The sequence below is a fragment of the Gymnoscopelus microlampas genome (assembly GCF_963454915.1).
Source record: "Gymnoscopelus microlampas genome assembly, chromosome: 17".
In the NCBI taxonomy this organism is placed as follows: Eukaryota; Metazoa; Chordata; class Actinopteri; order Myctophiformes; family Myctophidae; genus Gymnoscopelus; species Gymnoscopelus microlampas.
Genome location: NC_139954.1, coordinates 7,582,252 through 7,603,622, shown reverse-complemented (window position 1 = coordinate 7,603,622; position 21,371 = coordinate 7,582,252). Strand labels below are relative to the sequence as shown.

Genomic DNA, 21,371 nt, shown 5'->3' with positions numbered 1-21,371 from the left:
AGGAGAGAGTCCACACACTGGTTACAAATACAAAATGTGTTTTTATTAACATAGTATAAGGCAGGGGTTCCCAAAGTAGGGGTCGCGACCCCACTTGGGGTCGCGGGAGACTGACGTGGGGTCGCGAAATAATTTTGGGTAATTAAAAAAAAAAAAAAAAAAAAAGTTTTTTTTTTTTTTTTTTTTTTTTACTTTAAATTCAACAGAATGGATGAAATACCATCTAAAATGATCACAAATGGTACATTTTACCATTTTAATACATTACAAATGCGCACCGAACGTGCACGTTTATGTGTATAAATGACCTCCTGGTTTAGGTGGGGTCGTGAGTCAATTTCCGCCTTATTTTGGGGTCGCGGGCTGAAAAGTTTGGGAATCCATGGTATAAGGTATATACTAAAAAGTGAAGAAAAAAAACACCTCATCTGCCAGTGGACTTGAGTGAGGTGCTGGAGCCAAAAGCAAACCAAATGAACAATTAAAGAGAGCCTCCGCACACTCAAAACTGTGCAATGACCGAAACCTCGCTATATATATAAAACATTTGAAAAAATCTGATTTTTCACAGTTTTGAGTGTGCGGAGGCTCCCTTTAATTAACATTCAAATACTGCAAAGTAAAGATATCAGTGTCAGTTATCAGTAGTGTAGGCCAGGGAGTGTATGTGTGAAGTGTTGTATGCAAACAAATCAAATGCAGTGGGCCATGCAGCCGCTTAAATAGAGGAGGAGGCCAGAGAGCCACTCCCTATTCAGATGGCACCTTATTCCCAGCAGTGTCCCTAAAGCGGACACTGCTGGGAAAACAGACACACCTTAGTATTCAGCCAATCAGATAATAAGTTTCACTCTTATGCACCTATACACAAGATGTCACAATAAAGCACAACCTTGAACCTTGGACAATTAACCCATTAAGACCGGTAAAGCATCTGTGTGCCAAGAGCTTGCAAATCTTTGAATCTATATATATTTATATATATTCGTAAATGAACTCAAATCTTTGCTTCTTGGGGATTCTACAAATGTCTTCTAAATCCTAAAAGTGTTTTGAAAAAACTATAATGTATATAATTATAAAATAATAGAATAGAATATGTTGCTATAATATCAGTGGTTCTCAAACGTTTTTCATGTCAAGGACCCCCAAAATGATATGTATTTGGTCGCGGACCCACATCTCAAAATATGTTGTTCCAGGGACCCCCAGAAGCAAAGATTTGAGTTAAAAATGTTCACTTTAAAAAATATATACTGTATATATTCAAAGATTTGCATACATTTTCACGTTTTTTCAAAAAATAGCTGATCTACAAGCTCATAGCGCAGGGGTAGGCAATTGAGATAAGCCTAGGGCCAATATCACTCCCAGACATTCCATCGCGGGCCGGGCCTCCCCGCGAACATGCACGCGCGCGCAGCGCGCGTGCATGTGCGTGCACAACACGCAAAATTTTTCGGGTCTAATTCGGGTCTAACTCGGTCTAATTCGGGTCTAATTTGGGTCTAATTCGGTTCTGTTTGACCAATATAAATCAACATTTTTTCCGGTTTAAATATCAGCACAGGCGATTTTTCTGGTGATTTTTTTTTTCTTCTTCATTTTCCTCTAATCTAGCTATAAAATGTTATAAATCCTTTAAAATGCATCGTGTTTATGAGTGCATGATTTCAAAAGTGGGTTCAGGTTCTATGAAATAAGTATTTATAATTATTTTAACATTAATTTGTAATACTTTTTTTATAACACTTTTCAGTAAATCATTCATACTGTATCTTTCTGTATTTGGATATAATAGATATCGGTCTGATACTGTATAAAAATAAAATCCCTCCCCCCAAAAAAAAATCAAAAAATATTTTTCTAAAAAAAAAATTTTTTTTTTTTTTTCAAAATTATCTGACGGGCCAGATATTATTTCTGGGGGGCCAATTTCGGCCCGCGGGCCGCCTATTGCCGACCCCTGTCATAGCGCGAGTCCCGCGCTACGATCGGAAAAAACGGAACCCGGATAATTCCGTTTCCGGTGGTGCTACCGGAAACGGAAGAGTATCAAAAATAAGTGCAATGTGAACTTCTTTTTTTTTTCGAAAAAAAAAAAAGACCAGTTGGCGTAGATCTACGCGACTGGCACGTGGCGGCTTTAAATAGGTTCGTGTGTGTTAACGGCACATAACAATTTTTTGCGGAAGCACAGTGAAACCCGCCGCGATTAGCAACCATCAGGGGATCGATCATACTGGAGATAAATATTCTGTGACTACTTGAAAAAGTGTGAAAATCGAAAAAATCGCTGGCAGTGGGTGGGTTTTTTAATGTATACACTCACTCGGGCAGTTAAAGAATTAATGGGTTAAAGCAATGTTGTGAAAGTTGCCACCCTTTCCCTAATGCATTTTCCTCTTGTTCATGTGTGTGGTTTTCTCTCATGCAAGGTGATCGATGGGAAGCTGGCTCCGTTCCTGGCCAAGGTGATCAAGTTCGCCAGCTCCCACGTGTTCAGCTGCAGCCTGTGTCGAGAGAAGGGCTTCATCTGTGAGCTCTGTCACAACGAGCAGGTCATCTACCCCTTCCAGGACACCACCACCAGGAGGTAAGGTCATTGTGCCCTCTCTTCCAGGACGTCCTCATTTAGTATCCCCAAACCCACTCCGGAACGCCTCTCCCAGGCGATGGGAAGAAAATCAACGTCCTCCCAGACAATGGGAGGGAGGCGTCTTTTTCAATACATTTTTAACCCATTCAATCCGGGAACGCTGTGTAACCACTAGCCATTATTCTATACTTTGGCTATTCAAAAATAGCAGATCTACGAGCTTGTAGATCTGCTAATTTTTTTTTTAATCGTGAAAAGTTTTGCAAATCTTTGAATATATATATATATATTTTTTAAAGTGATTTTTTTTTTTACTCAAATCTGTGCTTCTGGGGGGTCCCTCGAACAACATGTTTTGAGATGAGGGGGGGGTCCGTGGCCAAATACATATAATTTTGTAAATTATTTGTCTGTAGAATCCCCAGAAGCAAAAAATTGAGTGACAAAAGTTTGCTTTAAAAATATATATATATTCAAAGATTTGCAGTGGAAACAGCAGATTTCCTCACAACGTGTCTTTCAAAATAAAAGCTAAAGTCTCTAAAAAATACATTGTGTGTGTGTGTGTGCGTGTACAGTATGTGTGTGTGTACAGTATGTGCTGAGTGTCAGGGACAGTTAATCCAGTGCAGTGTCTTGGTCGTGTCACCTTGCCGTCACCCTGTGTAGCAGACAGCAGGGTGATAAGACCCTCCAGATGGCCTCATTCCATCCTCATTAACATGACCACACTATCAACACATATTCTGTGTGTGCCTGCAACTGTCCATTCATTTTCTTACCGATTTATACTGTCTTATTTCTTTTTATACTTCACCGTACAGCAGTGTCATAGCGCGACGCAGCGTGTAGCTTTTTGGGGGGATATCCATTTCTAATCAATGTGTCAACACAGTAACTATTGAAGATATCTCACCAATATTTGGAGTTAAATCATGGCAAGGTAACTACACAAACCTCTACCAAAGCATCACTCTGCTCTAAGTATATACAATGAGTGTGTTCCCTCATTGTTCAAACCAGTTAGTGTCTATACATGACACTGGGACTTGATCTACAAGCTTGTAGATCTGCTATTTATCGCCGAATGTTCTCCCCGGGATAGGCTCTATGCACAGCAGTCATATTGGCAATAAATTGGGCCTCTTCCCTACTTCCTTCACATGTGTTACCAGTGATACTGATTAAAGCTCTGTTCCATTTTAGTGTAGCACAGTGGTTCTCAAACGTTTTAATTTCAAGGACCCCCATAACTCTGAGAGTGTCCAAATGGAACCATTTTGGTTACATTTGTACTCTCAGACTTGCACACCCGTAAGGGGCCATTTGGAACCCCCTCAAGGAACCATGAGGGTCCCTCCCTGGACCCCACTTTGAGACCCACTGGTGTAGCAGAATATTTCCAGTGAGCCAACATGCGCAATATCAGTGCCCTGACTCTGTAGGACCAGAATGGAACAGAGCCTTAATCAGTATCATTGGTAACACCATATGCCCAAACCTAACCCTAACTTCACAGAAAATATGCCTTAACCCCGTGGTTCCCCAACTTTTTTGGTCGTGATTTCGCAAAAGAGAAATTTGATGTCTTCCCGGGACCCAAACTAGTGAAAATAGCAGATCTACAAGCTCACAACGCGTCGCGTTGCGACACGTTGTGAGCTTGTAGATCTGCTATTTTCACTACTTCTAAAGTTTGTTTTTAATGTATTTTTTATGGAATTTAGATTTTCTTTCATGAATAATTGTGGGGGATAAAAAAGCCACGACCCACTGTTTGGGAACCACTGCCTTGAGCTAACCTCAAAACCACGCCCACCTGGGCGAAACGCCTGGGAAAGAGGGAGTCCCTGCTGTGCATAGAGCCAATAGGTCCCTATAGGACAAGTGGGTTAACACTGTATGTATGTGTCTTTTTGCGTGCCTACTTGTGTGTGTGTGCGTGTGCGTGTGCGTGTGTAGGTGTGACGGCTGCGGCGCGGTCTTCCACGCAGAGTGCCGTCAGAAGGCCCAGCCGTGTCCGCGCTGCGTCCGCAAGGAGCTGCACCACAAGAGACCCAACACCTTCTGGTCCCCCGACGACGATGGCCCCGGATGCTACCACCTGCCCTACCATGACACCTGAGACACACACACACACGCATAGTACATACACACACACACACACACACACAAAAGACCGTTGCTGCCGGGTAGAAACCTTGTATGTCCAAAACTGTTTCTTTTCAGGAAATATAAAAAAGAACCTGTGTTCCAATGGATACAATGTAGTTACTATTTAGTCACAAGCAGCGTGATCTAGTATGAGAGTGGCGACACTAGCGTAGACTCCCATTGTAAGAATGGAATGCGGAAATGCTTGATCTCAATGAAGAAGTTCCAATGTTTGGAACTACTACAGCCCCATAGCGGCCTGCTTTGCGGCGAGATCAAAGCGTGACGGAACTCTCTCTCTCTCTCTCTATGGGTCTGGTCACAAGCTCTTGTTAATGCTTTTCATTGGTTCAATTTCAAATATGGAGATAAAAGGTTTCTGCCCGACATCAGCCACGATAATGTTTCTCCTCTCTTTATTTGTTTTTGGTTTTGTTTTGCGAGTGTGTATTGACCATGTTCACACGACGGCCATCAAAATTGCAGCCGTGTGAATGTGGTCTTTCTGTGTGTGTGTGTGTGTGTGTGTGTGTGTGTGTGTGTGTGTGTGTGTGTGTGTGTGTGTGTGTGTGTGTGTGTGTGTGTGTGTGTGTGTGTGTGTGTGTGTGTGTGTGTGTGTGTGTGTGTGTGTGTGTCAACGAAACACACATACACACACACACACACATGCACGCACGCACACACACACACACACACCTGAGACCAGCTGTCTGAGCACATAAGACCGGACACCTGCAACCGCTAAACCTGGATTTATAGGCGATAAAATAACCTACTGACCATGCACAAACACACACAACAATGACAGTTCTATACCTCTAATTTGTAATATAACACACGCGCGCGCGCGCGCACACACACACACACACACACACACACACACACACACACACACACACACACACACACACACACACACACACACACACACACACACACACACACACACACACATTTGTGGACTAAGTATGGTGATTGGGTCGATGAGTGAGAGAGAGAAAAACAATGGATTTGTATTTTATTTTGTTTTGTTTTTTTTACGTGTGGAGCCATCGTTCTGTGTCCATGTCAGCTCCACTGTCCTCCAGAGTCCAACCTGTCACTGCTGTTACACAATAGAATCAACTGAAGTGGATCATCACCCACTGGCTGTGTTTACATGTGACCATAATATCGTTGCTTGGAATATCACTGGGATTGGGTGTAGATCAGTGGTTGCCAACCCTTTTCACATCACAATCCATTATTTATTCGGCATTTTGAGCCACGGAACCACCGTTTGATGAGATTTAGCCTCTCAGACCGCAAAACAAACTAATGTTTTGTTGTCGTTGGATGAGATTTTGTCCACAATTCCATGTTGTATTGTTGGTACGATAGGAGAGATAACAAGAAAACGTTGATCAAAATTACAATTCTTTGATTAAGTAATGCAGATGTTTAACAACAATTGAACTCTTGAAAGCATAAAATGAAACCAAATGGCCCCCGTAAGGGTCCATTTGGTTTCATTTTACGCTCTCAAGAGTTAAAGATCTATAAGGGTCCATTTGGTTACCGACTCTCCATCATTTAGCTGGGGACCACCTGGAACCCCCTCATGGACCTCTGGTGGTCCCCGGACCACTTGTTGAGAACCAGTGGTGTAGATGGAAAAAAGGTATTGAAGTATATACTTAGATTTACAACGGATAGTCTAATGTGTTACATTGCAACGCGTTGTGAGTTTGTTGATCGTTTTTCTTCAGCTACTGTATTCATTTCGACGTGTTGAATGAAATAACTTTCTCAACAACAGCTAACAACAGGCTAATCTCGCAAACTGCTGGACCGATTGACGCCAGACTTCTCACGTAGGCCAAGGAAGACACCAAATTTGCTCAAATTAGCCTCATGGTGGCGCTATACTAGCCCACTTTATGTGTTGGCCTATAACTTCTATAACTTGAACCGTAGTTTAAAAAACGTATTTTTCCATTGGCTGAGGTCCTGATGGCGTCAACCCCCTGACTTAGACAGTCCTGTGTAGGCCTCTAGGTTAGTGAATGTAAAATAAGGTTAATCATCGAAAGGGTTTTGTTGTTGTGCCTACATTGCGTAACACACGTCTAGGCATTTGTTGTATGTCGTGGCTGTCCAGTGGAAAACTTGTATGTCCAAAACTGTTACTTTTCAGGAAATTAAAAAAAAAGAATTAGTCACATTCTCTTGTTAATACTTTCCATTGGTTAAATGTTTATAAAACCCACAGACAGACTTATCCACTGTCACTTCTTCTAAAATATAACAGATTTACAAGCTGAAACCGGTTGCATTGCGACGCGTTTTGAGCACGTTTTCGCTACTTTTGCATCACACTTTTGTACGTCGTAGGGCATTTATTTACAAGGGGGACAAAAATCATAAAAAGTTGAAATATGGAGATACAAGGTTTCTGCCCCGGACAGCAAAGTTGTGTTTATGTGTGAGCATAATAATGAACGCATAATGGAGAAATTGGAAAGCAGGTTATTATTGGCTCATGTAAACAGAATTTGCCACATTTTTCTGTAACCAAGATATGAGTCAGTATTCCAGTCACTGTGTGCACGTAAACATAGCCAATGATAAACAGCAAAATGTGAAGTCAAATAGTTTAGAGCAGGGGTCTTCAACAGGGGGTCCGGGACCCCTAGGGGGTCCTCAGAGCTACTATAGGGGGTCCGCCAAATCTTTGTGTGATAGGATTTCGTTTTTTTACATTAACCACTTGAACCCTAAAATTCATTTTCCGAGGGTGACATTAGCCGAAAATAGCAGATCTACAAGCTCTCAACGCCTCGCGCTGCAAGGCTTCATCTCTCTCTCAGCTAGGGGGTCCTTGGCCTGAAAACGTTGAAGACCCCTGGTTTAGAGATTAGACTATGGTCAACACTCTCAACAGAAGGAGAGACCTTGTGGTATTAGTATTATTATTATCATTATTATTATTATTGTTATATACCACATCTGTTCCTATGGTTGTCTATATCCATTCTAATTACAATTAATTGCACTTAAATAATTGGGACAAACTATATACATACGATATATGTAATAACTGGTTATTGTATAGTTGTAGTTACTAATACGACTTAATAAGTAAAATAGGTGCCAGTAATTGTAGTTTTTATTAACAGTTACAGTAACTGGTTATTACATCTATTCTGCCTAGACGTTTTTTTGTATAATCAATGGCCTGTGATTTAACCGCTCTGGGGGGGGAAACTTTTGCAGACAATAGCAGATCTACAAGCTTAAAGCCTAAGCTTGTAGATCTGCCATTTTCAGCGAAGATGTTTAATGTAGAGCGAGAACAGAAAAGACACTAGTATAGAGCCCTGAGGGACAACCTATGGCGTTTAAGTGGTCAAAGGGTCGCCTTTTAAATGAATGTGAGCCCTGATGATACACTGGAGTGATGTCATAGAAATATACAGTAGGCAGACCTCTCTCTCTCTCTCTCTCTCTCTCTCTCACTCTCTCACTCTCTCACTCTCTCTCTCTCTCTCTCTGCCCACATATTTTTGCACTATTTATGCATGTGAGAAAGATGTCTGACCACAGACTCGCTGTTTAACCCATTGAGGCCTGAGGTTCCGATTCTGCAAAATGTCTTCTAAATCCTAAACGGTTTTCTGAAAAACGTATGTTTCTATATCAGTGGTTTTCAAACGTTTTCATGTCAAGGACCCCCAAAATGATATGTATTCGGCCGCCGACCCCCGTCTCAAAATATTTTGTTCCAGGGACCCCCCAGAAGCAAAGATTTGAGTTTTTTTTAAATTCTTTTTCGCTTTAAAAGAATATTCAAAGATTTGCAAAATGTTCATGATTTTTCAAAAATGGCAGATCTACAAGCGAGCTTGTATATCTGCTATTTTTGAATAGCCAAAGTGTAAAATAATGCTTTTTTAGCCCAAATCAAAAAAGTGACACAGATGCGTTCCAGGTCTTAATGGGTAAATGAAACTACGAGTATTGATGGGTTCAACAAAACCACTCACGTCTCTATCCAGATGTTCTCCCCGTTGAACCTACTGTACCTCCCCTTTAATGTCTGTTCATTCTGGACAAGAAGGCATGTAACTTATTATAACCGGATGCTGTGTGCGTGTGTGTGTGTCCATGTATTACTATACGTGTGAGGTCCAAATGTCCCCACTAGTACGGCGGAATTTGAGAGATGACATTGTGAGGAAAAAAGTTTCCAATTCAATATTTGGGATTCAGCCGAATGTGTCCGATTTTCTCTCTCTGTTGGGATTAAGCTTCTGGCTGGCATAAGTAATTTCTCTCTCTCTCTCTCTCTCTCTCTCTGGGCCGTCCTGTGCTTGTTGTGCCAGGCGTCCTGGATGACCCGAAGCAGCGTCTGGTCTCACGCCGCAGATCCAGGAGACGTATACAGTACACCAGTCGTGGTTCTAAAAAACGTTTTCATGTCAAGGATCCACCAAAATGATGTATTTGGCTGAGTGGCGGCCATGCCGTGGTGTAATTCCGGGACCCCTCGGGGGTCCTCAGAGTTACTACAGGAGGGCAACCAAATCTTTGTGTGATAGGATTTTTTTTTTACCTTAACCACTTCAACCCTAGCATCCCTTTTCTGAGGAGAACTTTAGCCAAAAATAGCCGATCTACAAGCTCACATCGCGCTGCGAGGCGTTGTGAGCTTGTAGATCGGCTATTTTTGGCAAAGAGGTATAGGTGTAGCGGGAAAAACAAGTCTAATCTGAAACACAATTTTATACAATATAGAGGGGGTCCCTGCTTCATCTCTCTCTCAGCTAGGGGGGTCCTTGGCCTGAAAACGTTGAAGACCCCTGATTTATACCAAATGGGGGTCCTTGAAATTAAACCATTAGAGAACCATTGCCCTATGCATTCTGAGATGCCCTTTATAATCCAATGCTTTCTTGTGTAGAGCAGTGATTATATCCAGGTATGTGTGTCTGTCCTACTGTGATTTAGAGGTAGTTCAAAACCATATCTTGCATTTCTTTGGGTCATTGTTTTGTTACGAGCCCACAACGCGTTTTGAGCTTGTAGGGTTGCCTATTTGGGTGCTGCGTGCACGTGTAAGGGGGTCTCAGCTTTTGTCAGATGTAAAAAAAAAATAGGGGGTCTCCAAAGAAAAAAGGATGTGAACAAGCTGGTCCAGTGTTGTAGCTGTGGCTCAGAGACTCTGACCCATTCAAAAGCCCCGTCTCTGACCCAATATCGTCGCCGCTGTCGGGTGGTAACCTTGTATGTCCAAAACCGTTAACCCATTAAGGCCTGAGTCCGATTCTTAAAATGTTTTCTAAATCCTAACAGTTTTTTTGAAAAAAATATTTTTAAAAAAAATTCACGATTTAAAAAAAATAGCAGATCTACAAGCTCCGAGTGCCACGCTATGAGCTTGTAGATCTGCTATTTTTGAATAGCCAAAGAAATCTAAAGTGACACAGATGCGTTCCAGGTCTTAATGGGTTCATTTGCAGGAAATGGAAAAAAGAACCTGTGTTCCAATGGAGCCAATGTAGTTCTTATTTAGTCACAAGCTCTTGTCAATACTTTTCTCTGGTCCAACCATTTATCAAACCACCAGGCCTGAGCCGGTCCTAAGTGAAAGGCTTTAAGTACACTGTGTTGTCTTGTCACGTCGTATCATGTCGGTTCGTCTGGACACAAGTCGAAACCTCCACGCCATGATTTCAAATCATTCAAAATTGATACTTCAAGGATGTTTGATTGATTGATCGTGCCTGGCGCAGAGGGAGAAAGCAAATGCAGATCTACTGTACGAACGCTTGGATTCATGTCATGAATCCAATTCTGAATTTAGTTTGATGCATAACTTCATTGATTAAGGGAAGGCGCTATGGATATAGTACTTACTGTAACTTGTCTGTGTGAAAGAAGGATAAGTTTTTGGTTTCTTTTTGGCTATTCATTTGCACTGCTGTATGTGAATTTTGAATTATGAATGCGTTTGCTGCCATTTTCATATGTTTACCGATATTGGCCCGGCTGGCAGGCTTTTTGTGCGTGTATGTGAGAGGTTGTGTTCACACACGTTTCTGTGTGGTGTACGTACAGTACATAATTATGCAGAGTGTCAAGCTATGTTAAAGCTCCAGTTCGCATCGTAACCACATAAGACTGGTTTATACTTTGGCTATTCGAAGATAGCCAGATCAGGCATAGATGGGCTATTTTCGGCAAAGATATTTTAGTGTAGCCCTTGGGAATAATGGTCAACTACGAATAGGGCCCATGGGAATACGGGTCAACTAAGTTTAAGTGGTTATAATAACCGGAAAAAATCAAAGACGGACATTACGAACCTGAGCTTTAAGTTGAAGCCTGGTCATAGAATCTGATGTGTGTGTGTGTGTGTGTGTGTGTGTGTGTGTGTGTGTGTGTGTGTGTGTGTGTGTGTGGACATACAGGTTTGTGTGAGTTCCTCATTTGTTCCCCATATACCTCTTAAAAGTATTAAGATATATGATTTTTGTTGCTTATTTAAAATACACATCCCTAAGAGATAAAATATAACTGTACCAGTGTTAATGCTGTCCAACATGCTAGATTTCAGTGAGTCTTAAATAGGGTGTAATTGATTATTTTTTTTGATAGCTCTATATTACCATACCAAGCATCGCCACAGAGTGTTTGTTCTCCGTCTCTCCAGCTCTTTAGTAAACAGAAGATACATTTTCAGTTTGGGACATCAATTCATCCGATCAGGTGAGAGAGCTCATACAGGATACAGGATAAACAATTGAATTGACGAAACAAAGAAATGAGCAGACACAATTGTAAACTAGAACGCTATGAAATTAAAGCTAATAAATGGCCTTTGTGGGGATTCAATCTCCTGATTGGATCAAATTGGTATCCCAAACTGAAATATGTATTTCTTTGTTTACTAAAGAGCTGCAAAGACTTAACAAACTCTCTACAGAGCTTTAAGCTTTTAACAAAACCATATCATTGACTTACTTTAAAGACGAAGCCTGTTTAAGTCACTCTGAACTCTACATGTGTCATGTTAATCTGCAAGCCTTCACCCCCCCAAACACTCACCTCTCTAGCATCTACTCTCAGAACTCTGTTGGAGAAGCAAATGTGTCATTGATGGTGTTTATGCCAAGAGGAGAAGATCCAATTTAGTGTGGAGTAGATTATATCAACCATCAATCCTGTTGTTTGTTTACTTACATACTTACTTACTTAGGCCTTTAGGAACATAGGCCATCGATGAAACCCCTCTATCCACTCCGGTATTGTGCCCATTGTTGCCTTTACAGCCACGTATCCAACATTGATATAACATAACATAACATAAATGTAAAAAAAGGTATGCTCCATGAATGATATTCAGCAGAAGCATCTAGGAGTGGAAAGGCCATACAAAATTAACACTGACTGAGGAAACCTCCGTTTCCATTGTAGACATTTCACACAGATGAGCCTGATTTATACTCGGATAGCCGGTGTCGCTGCGCTGAATATTAGCCGATCTGCAAGCTCATGAAGCGTTGCAGTGCAATGTTCTTTTTGGGGCTTGTATATCGGCTATTTTTAGCGCTGTGACACCGGCTAATAATGGGGGCTTTTACACTCAAATCAAGGTTAAATGACAGCCGGTGGGGCTCCATGTCTTGACCAGGGACACTTCTTTGACACAGGGCAGGAATTGAACGTTTGGCCTTTTTGTTACAGGGACTGTATCAGTGTACGCGTGTTCCCAACACGCTGTACGCCATAATGTGATTGTCTCCATAATGTTTTATTGCACTTGTTTTTAAAGATTATTTATTGTACAGTATTTAAGTTGAAGTTATGGTTTCTGCTTTACTTGCTTGTCTGTTTTTTTTTTTCCCCCAACGTCACCCAAGCCTAACTGTTATGCAAGAACAGGAACGTGTGTTTTCTCTCCTGTCCGGATGTTGGGACTTGTCTGTTAGCCACTGATGCCAATAAAAAAAGAAAATCTAATTACTGAATGGTGTAAGTATTTCATTTTTTACTTTTCACTGCAGGTGTCTGTCTGTCTGTCTTGCAAACTGCTGGACTGACTGAGGCCATATTTCTTGTTCACGCTGCTAGTTTGTCGCTCTGGATTTTAGAGCGTCTGCTAAATGCCTAAACTGTAAACCGTAGACAACTTATACCTCCATACATGTTTTCTCACATAACGTCGCTGTCAGGTAGAAGGAACCTCGTATGTCCAAAACTGTTACCGAAAAAAGAGAACCTGTGTTCCAATGGATCCAATGTAGTTATTATTTAATCACAAGCTCTTGCTTTTCATTGGTTCAATATTTATAAAACCCACACACACACTTAATTGTTCAAATATCGAGGAAAAAAAGATGAAACAATTGTGACGATTATGCAACGTAATTGCGATTATCTCAACATAATTTGTGGTCAGGTGATCTGCTATTTTTTATGCTTTTGTGTGACGCTGTAGTATGATAAATAGGGCATTAATTTACGGAAAAAAAAGAAGACATTTTTTAATATGGAGATGGGAGTGATCACGCAGTGATAATCTACAGTATGTATCAGGGCAGGAATTTCATGGAGGCCATGGCTGCCGTGGTGGCCCCTCGGTTTGGACCTGCCCTTCAAATATGATATTATAATATAATATAATGATAATGTCCTGAGGCCACAGTGTTCCTGATGCCCCGCCCCCACACTGCCAGAAGTGATTGTACTGTTTTCTCCTCTGCTTCTTGCCAGAGGTTGCCAGATCGTTTTATTATAATTCCCCCGCAAGATCTTATTTGAAAATAGCAGATCTACAAGCTCACAACGCGTCGCAGGAAACGTTGTGAGCTTGTAGATCTGCTATTTTCAAATAGCTGATGTATATGTTAAAGTGCTCATGTGGCCCATAGTTGCTTCTTTTGGGCTGGTTTTCCTAGACCTGGTTGCTTGTTTCTCTCACAGAATCTGGCAGCACTGGGGCTGAGCACGTTTTGACTCCGTAGTTTTACGAATCGTCGCCGTCATGCAGAAACCTCGTATTCTAAATATACCCTATTCATCATCCTATGAATAGGGTATATTTCATCATCCTACAGCGTCACATGAAAAACAAAAAATAGCATATCTCTGCTGTCGGGAGCTAACCCCAAAATGTTCATTTTTCAGGATTTTCTGAATTGGGGAGAAAAGGGGTAAAACAAGAATCATCTCTATGGCTATTTTAACCATGAACTTTATGTAGATTTGGCATTGTATATCGTCGCTGTCGGGCAGAAACCTCTTATCTCCATATTCTAACTTTTTGTGTGTTTTCGTAAATTAATGTCCTACTTGAATCCTGAAAAGTAACAGTTTTGGACTAGACAGAGACTATATTGATATTTGACTTATGTGCCTTCTTGTTATCTTCCTTGTTTCTTTCTTTCTCTATTCTTTACCCTCTCTCTAACTCTTTCCTTGAACCTGCAAAAATGTTGGGAGCTTGTACGAGAAAGTTCACCCACACTTTTACATCTGTAACCTTGTGATGCGACATAGAAGACGCAGCCTGGATAACATGCCATTCACAATGTGGGACAGCAGATTATAGGATATGTTAATGTAAAGGATGTGTTTCCCCCTCTGTGATGATTAAAGCTCCATTGTGTAATCTATATCAGATAGCTCCATTCCAGTGTCCTACATTCATCAAGCCACTTTTTTCTTTCTGTTTTTTCTCCTCAGCAATTGTTTGTTAGAACAATATAACATATATGGGGATAAATAATATCCTGTGGTCCTGTGAGATTGTTGCTTAAACTTTGGAAAGCAAATTTTCTTCTCATTTACATAATAAATTAGAGCTAACGGCTAGCGCTGGGCCGGGTCTCGAAACGGATAAAAAAAGCTGTTCGTTTTCCAGGCTTCAACTCAGGCCGCGCTTTAACTTCCCGGCCCTCTTAGCGTGAACGTGCTGGTGTTTGGTCAGGTTACATAACAGGCTGAAACTCTTGTCACACTGTTTTACAGACGTACGGTCTTTCTCCCGTGTGAACACGCTGCTGTCTCTTAAAGATGACTGAAACTCTTGTCAAACTGTCGACAGTGGAAAGGTTTTTCCCAGGTGTGGACACGCTGGTGTCTCTTCAGACCACTTGAATCATAGAAACTCTTGTCGCTCTGTTTACAAATGTGGGTTTTTCTTTCTCGTGTGAGACATCTGATTTGTCTTGGCTTCTTCTGTTGGTTGAGTTAAAGTCCATGAAAACTGTCGATGACTGTAAGAGTTTGGTTCGTCTTCTGTGTCTCCTTGTTTCTGGCTGGTTAGAGAGCTTGTGGTTGTCTGTCCATTCCACTGCATGTGTAAGTAGAGGTTGTTATGGCTCCTTTTACTGTTAACTCCTTCCATCACCAATGCTGCTGCTATACATGTGACTGTGATGGGTATTGGAGTAGTAGGGATCATCTGTTGAGGTGTACAAACCTATATACCTTACTCTCTCCACGTGTCTCTTCAATCTTTCTCTGTCCCTCCCAGGATTACCTCACAGCACTGCAGCTCAGGAAACTATATCTGATAGTCTGGAGATATCTTCATGCCTTATATAATTTGAAAAGGAGCTCTGGTCTGACGTCACACACAACAAAAAAATGTTTGCCTGCCAGGTCGCTGTAGGCCGCTGTCTGTCCATATTTGAACACGACTTTATATAACGTCATCATCAAAGCGACAGCAGAGATCCACATGAAAGCCACAGACAGACGCGAAAACATAATCTCTGCCCCCCGGGCCTTTCCCCCTGCCGGAGGTACTGTAATAAGGTGAATATTTCCGGTTTACGCAGTGGTAGAAGTTTTACTTAAGTAAAAGTAGCAATACCACAATATAAAAATACTCTCTTACAGGTAAAATATCTGTATACAAATTTTTACTTGAGTAAGATGTAGTGGAGTAGATATCAGTAAATGTACCTCAAAATGTATTTGCTTAATTTCCACCACGTGGTTTAATGAACATCTTGCAGTTTGTGGTCTACACTGATTGGATCTCGTTCTGTTTTCTTAGCAAGCGTGCCCGTCTGCCAGTCCTCGATAATCAAAAACATAAAAACCAATGCACCAAGATAAAACAAGATGGCGTGGCCTCTGTGTGGAACTCCGTCTCCTTGACATGTGGCCAGTCTGTGGCGTCAGGCACCTATGACGTATCTATGGCGTATGCTTGGCCAAGGTTTGTAGTTTAGAGTTATAAATATATTCATCCCAGACCAAAGACTGTCTCACAACATTCATTTATTTATTCATGCAGATAGTACTTTGATAACGGGTACTGCACTAAGTACTCTTTTCAACAGGTACTGACGTCATAATACATATTACCCGCTGACAACAACTGCTACTACACCAGTTTAGGTAATGCAGAATGGTGTGCGGTTTTGGGAAGATTGCCATAGGTACTTATGTGGAAATAAAGTGCAGCGATGGCCGAAAGTGGCGATGCCAGCAGGCAATGGTGACCTCACTGAACAAGGACAATAATAGCGTCACGGTGGAGTGGATTGAGAACGGAGACACAAATGTGAAAGAGATCGACATGGAAAGTATATTTGCCCTGAACCCGGACGAGGAGACTACACCGCCTCCCACCGCAGCTTCTGTTAAAATCAACACAGTTGCAATGAACCATCACACAACAGAGCCGTACAAGAGTGACTCTCCATCCAGAGATAACGGAGTGGTGACCCACGCGTGGCCGGCCACCCCACAGCCTGAACCGGTCCCTCCCATGTACCCGCGGAGGAAGTGGGATTCTTTCCGAGCCACTCTCGACTTCGGGGCTCTGGCACGCAACAAGTGTCACCCTCCCTTCAGGGACAGCAAGCTCACTCAGGTCCTCAGAGAATCCTTCACTGGAAAGAACCCGCGATGTACGTGCATGAATGCGACCCGATCTCCGGTTATGACATCGTGTAAGAATACACGCAACATGCTACGCTACGCTAACAGGGTGAAGGAGCTGACAGGTGACCCCGACCAGGTAATCCCCAACATCCACGCAGTAGAATTTTCGGACGACGACTGGCTAAGCCGCTCGCCACAGAGCGATGACCTCAAACTGAGCTGTGAGTGGAATGAGTCATGGTCTCAGACGGTGGAGACGCAGGAACAGGGTCTAGAAGACAAGCGACCACCGCAACCTGAACCAGCCCTCCTTCCTTCTGCTAAACAGCCTGCACAGCCCACGCTGGCTCAAAAAACACAGCAACCCCAGAATGTGAGGAGGATGTTCAACTGCGTGAAGGAGGGGGAGAAACAGAAATTTCAGGAGAAAGAGAGAGAAAGGCAGCAAGAGCTGACAGAGAAGAGAACACAGGAGGTCGACACCACCGTTCCCCACTACGAGATCATGTACATGATCAGGGATGTCCGAGCTACTTTAGACTACAGACCTCAGATCAAAGCAGACCTGATTGAAACACACAGAATATGTGTTTATGTGAGGAAGCGACCGCTGAACCAGAAGGAGCTGACCAGAAAGGACCTGGATGTGATCACCATTCCCACTAAAGACATGGTGATGGTCCACAAGCCCAAACAGAAGGTGGACCTGACCCGCTACCTGGAGAACCAGACCTTCCGCTTCGACTACGCCTTCGATGACTCCACAACCACCGAGATGGTGTACAGGTTCACAGCCAGGCCTCTGGTGGACACCATCTTTGAGAGGGGCATGGCCACCTGCTTCGCCTACGGACAGACGGGAAGTGGAAAAACACATACTATGGGTGGAGGTGTTCCTGGAGAGAACCTGGATTGTTCGAAAGGAATCTATGCATTAACTGCTCGGGATGTATTTCTCATGTTGAAGACACCCAACCATAAGAAGTTAGAACTACAAGCGTATGCAACCTACTTTGAAATCTACAACGGGAAAGTGTTTGACCTGCTGAATGGCAAAACTAAGTTGAAGGTGTTGGAGGATGGTGAACAGCAGGTTCATGTGGTAGGACTACAGGAGAAAGACATCGGATGTATGGAGGATGTTCTCCAACTCTTAGAATTGGGAAACAGCTGCAGGATATCAGGCAAAACTTCGGCCAATGAACACTCTTCTAGGAGCCACGCTGTGTTCCAGATCATCCTACGGAGGAAGGGGGAGATGCATGGGAAGTTTTCGCTCATCGACTTGGCTGGAAATGAGAGAGCAGCTGATGCGTCCGGTGCCGACCGCCAGACTCGCCTGGAGGCGGCCGAGATTAACAGAAGTCTGCTGGCGCTGAAGGAGTGCATCAGGGCTCTGGGACGCAACAAGTCTCACCCTCCTTTCAGGGATAGCAAGCTCACTCACATCCTCAGAGACTCCTTCATTGGGAAGAACTCGCGTACGTGTATGATTGTAACCGTATCTCCTGGTATGACGTCTTGTGAAAATACCCTTAACACGCTGCGCTATGCTGACAGGGTGAAGGAGCTGATAGTTGAGCCCAGCCAGGTAATGGAAGTGGGTCAACCCAACGCCGGCCATGAGGTCAACCAGCCAGAGCTTCTGGAACAGTGCTGGCTGAGCAATCCACCACAGAGTGATGACCTCAAAATGCTCTGTGAGCAGAATGAGGAGGAACTATCTCTCTACCGGCAGAGTTCATTTAGACCTCTGGTGGTCCCCAGAAGCAATGTTGAGAATCATTATCCTAAGCTGTCTACCTTCTATGATGCGACGTCTGAGCTGGTGGATATGAAGGAACAGAGTCTGGAAGACCACCAAGCTGTCTTCCAGGAGTCAATGCACTGGTGGGGGGATGAGAAGGTATTGCAGAAGATGGAGGAGATGGATGAAGCGGACTCATACACCACCCAGCTGGAACTGATCCTAAGTCAGAACATAGAGATCCTCACTGAACTTAGAGACAAAGTGAAGTCATTCAGTGACGCGTCGCCTGAGCCTCAGGTTCAGCGGTCATTGTCCAAAGAAGCCATCGATCATCTGATACTGAGGCATCTAGAGGCTGAGTTTAGCACTCTTAGAGAGGATTACTCTCCGTTCCGTTCTGCACTGCATGTACAGGAACAGGCCAGTAAGCAGATCAACCGCAAGTGGCCTGTCAACCGCCAGCCTGAGCCTCGGGCTCAGCAGCCATCGTCCAAAGCAGCCATGGATCATCTGATGCTGAGACAACTAGAGGCTGAGAATAACACTCTGAGAGATGATTACGCCCGCCTCAGCAACAAAGAACTTATTTGGGCCAATGAGAGGGACGCTTTGGAAGAGCGCCTCAACAACAAATGCAAAAAGAAGAGTCTCTGGGAAAAGTTGTGCTTCTGGAGGAGATCAAGGACCGACGTGGGACACAACACGATTCAGAAGATAAACAAACAGCTTGAAGAAAGGGAGGCTTTGGACGAAAAGCTCCTCTTTGCACAGCAGAAGATCGCAGACATGGAGAATGGGATGCAGACGGCCCCGATAGAAGGTCCGTGGAAACAGAGACTGGAGCAAACTGTGGAGAAGGACAGGCAGAAACGTGAGATGTTGGAGGACCAGGTTAAAGACCTCCAATACCAGCTGGACGTCATCACTAGAATGGGCAGAGCGAGATACTATTAGGACCATCCAAGACACTTTTTGAGGTCATTGAGAGAAGGATGCTCTGGAGGAGCACCTCAACGACACATCGTTGCTGTCGGGGCAGAAACCTTGTGTCTCCATATTTCAACTTTTCTTTTTTTCTTTCTTTTCTTTTTTTGTAATTAATTAGGATTAACTCATTTTGTATGTGCGTCTCGCAATCCAGTGGACCAATCAGCACCACATGTCTTGTAAATCCACAAATATTTAGCACATATTGTAAATTGTTTTTGAACTTTAATTTCATAATTTCATACTGGATAGAACTTTGCCACACCTCCATTGACATGTGGAGATGACCATACAGTAGATGAGTGACAACCAAGATACACATGGAGAACTTACCATTATCTGTGCTTGTCCTTTTTTAACTACTATAAATACTGTATATAAACCGAAAGCACCATGACATCACCACAACCAAAAATGTATTTCCTGGTAGATAATGCCAGGAGCGTCAGCACTATTATTCATTAACCTCAATACTGGAAGAACAGGACTCTGTGATGGGCTACTGTTACTGCCTATTAGAAATATAATATTATTTTGTTCTAAACTAGAGGGTCGGGGCGCTGCGCGCCCCTCCCCCCTAGCCGCTGCGCGGTGCTTTGTGTTTGTTGGTCTCTATAATATATAAAGCCATAATAGGAGATGTTCCCAATGGAGCTATGCCCAAATATGGAGTGTGTTGTCTGACCTCACTTGGGTCTCGTTGGGCGGTTATATAAAGCCATAATAGGAGATGTTCCCAATGGAGCTATGCCCAAATATGGAGTGTGTTGTCTGACCTCACTTGGGTCTCGTTGGGCGGTGGTCGGCGATGACGCTGAGTTGTTAGTGACATTGATATGTTGTTTTTGTGTTTAGTCCCACACAGTGGCAGGGTCTTTTTGGGGGTTTTGGGTTTAGAAATGTATATATAGATAGATATCCAAAAGTTGACAAATACAGTAGCCTACTATGACATCAGTCATCTCCATATTTAGGCATACTGAGAGAGAGAGAGAGAGAGAGAGAGAGAGAGAGACACCAGATTCCTAGAATGTATAGATAGATAAAGATAGCCAAGCAGACTACATGTAGATTGTCATTAACCATTGTCATAGTACTTAGTTGGAGGTCAGTCAGTGGCATCAGTACTGTGATGTCTTTCAAGATGTTTTGGGGACTCTGAATTTGTATTACATACACCAGTAAAGGGGTAGAGATCCTCTCTTTGGCTCCACCCCTCTAGCTCCGAGATTGGTAACTCTAACCTGAACATGTATTTTCTGTTTACTAAAGAGCTGGAGAAATGTGGAAAAGCCTGCCTGTTACTGAGCAATCACACTGTAGCAATGATTACTCACAATATAGTGTGGAGTCTCGCTAGGGGACGCCTGCTAGGTAGGCACCACACCATGGAGAAGCAGTGGGAGAGAGGCCCAGCAGACAGCGCACCAGCCTAGGCCACCATCGAGGGGCGGTACCTACCAATCTTCATGCTGAATCAACCTCAACTGAGCGCACCTGCGATGACCGGCTAAGTGTGGTACCTCCACTACAAACACTCGGCCACTCTGTCTCATTCCTCACTGGCTCTCCTTGGTGAACGTACGGGTGCTCAGGCGGTAAGCGAAACACTCCACTATTTCCCCTTCAATGCAATGGACCCTTCGCTAAGCCCCACCCACTCCACTCTGTGACTGGTGGTGTGAAGTTAGTCACACCCAGGCCTGGCAGTGCCTGGCATGCTCTGCTTCTCACCCATTGACTTGCATGTTAAAGGATGGCTTTTCCCCTTAAAGGAGAATTCCGGTCATTTTAAGTGTTATGTTTGATGTGTGTCAAATCACTTACCAACGTAGGAATGAAAATCGCGTAACTCCACAGAGCCCCCTATCGACCCCCACCGTTGTCATTATAGGAGGATATAGGATAGCCCAAATTCGCCTATTTTAACCAATGCAAAGTCTGTTTTTTTGCTTCTAGTACTCATTGTTGAGTCCCATGATAATGTAACAGGCG

General features: G+C 43.1%; 2 protein-coding genes across 3 annotated transcripts in view; both read left to right on the top strand.

Moving 5' to 3' along the window:
- The window catches only part of plekhm3 (pleckstrin homology domain containing, family M, member 3), an 86,752-nt gene extending 81,486 nt beyond the window's left edge, over positions 1 to 5,266 (top strand). For both annotated transcript variants that reach the window (XM_084084350.1, XM_084084351.1), the window contains exons 13-14: positions 2,439 to 2,596; positions 4,562 to 5,266. In XM_084084350.1, the coding sequence (XP_083940476.1) occupies positions 2,439 to 2,596; positions 4,562 to 4,724 (321 nt within the window). In that variant the 3' untranslated portion in view covers positions 4,725 to 5,266. The remainder of the gene's footprint in view (positions 1 to 2,438; positions 2,597 to 4,561) is intronic.
- Positions 5,267 to 16,160: 10,894 nt separating this feature from the next.
- LOC311064254 (kinesin-like protein KIF2A) lies at positions 16,161 to 19,343 on the top strand (the record flags this gene model as incomplete). Its single annotated transcript, XM_084084088.1, has 2 exons — positions 16,161 to 16,472; positions 16,887 to 19,343. 2 exons carry the CDS (start codon positions 16,161 to 16,163, stop codon positions 19,341 to 19,343), a joined length of 2,769 nt encoding a protein of 922 aa, XP_083940214.1.
- Between the last annotated feature and the right edge of the window lie 2,028 nt (positions 19,344 to 21,371).